The sequence below is a fragment of the Penaeus monodon genome, chromosome 32 (assembly GCF_015228065.2).
Source record: "Penaeus monodon isolate SGIC_2016 chromosome 32, NSTDA_Pmon_1, whole genome shotgun sequence".
Lineage (NCBI taxonomy): Eukaryota > Metazoa > Arthropoda > Malacostraca > Decapoda > Penaeidae > Penaeus > Penaeus monodon.
In genome coordinates this window covers 7,258,329-7,258,804 of record NC_051417.1, presented here as the reverse complement: position 1 = coordinate 7,258,804, position 476 = coordinate 7,258,329, and the positions used below count along the sequence as shown (strand labels likewise).

Here is a 476-nt window from a genome sequence, read left to right as displayed (position 1 = left end):
TTCCTTCCCTCTTTCTCCCATCCCTCTTAACCCAAATCACCCGACTGGACATACCTGCAAGCCTCCATACTAAACCCAAGCACAGCAGAAGAATCCAATTCCTTTAATGATATTTTGACTGCCGTCGCCCCCTCCATGACAGCTGGGATGTTCGTGACGTCATAGACACTCGCCATCTGTGGGAGAAAAATGAGAAAACAAAATTAGGAAAAAAAGGGGGAAGTAATTTGCTTTAGATATTATGACTGGTGTTGGTGGTAAAGGGGGAGCGAGATGGTTTGCGAGTTGGAACAATGATGATATCTTAACCATATTAATATCAGGAATTTGCATGGGTGTAATTGTTACTGAATTATTAATTCGACAAGGGTCATCAAAAGTGGTTTGATAATATTCACAAGGGGTATTAACTGTAGGGATACACGGTGACAACAGCTGCAATAATGTGTCTGTTATGTTCACTGCGTAGGTTTCAA

General features: G+C 41.6%; 1 protein-coding gene across 1 annotated transcript in view; it reads right to left on the bottom strand.

Moving 5' to 3' along the window:
• The window catches only part of LOC119593407 (transmembrane protein 131 homolog), a gene marked incomplete in the record, with an annotated part of 8,511 nt that overhangs the window by 7,288 nt on the left and 747 nt on the right, over positions 1 to 476 (bottom strand). The window contains 1 exon segment of the mRNA XM_037942336.1: positions 55 to 176. Coding sequence (XP_037798264.1) covers positions 55 to 176 — 122 coding nt within the window.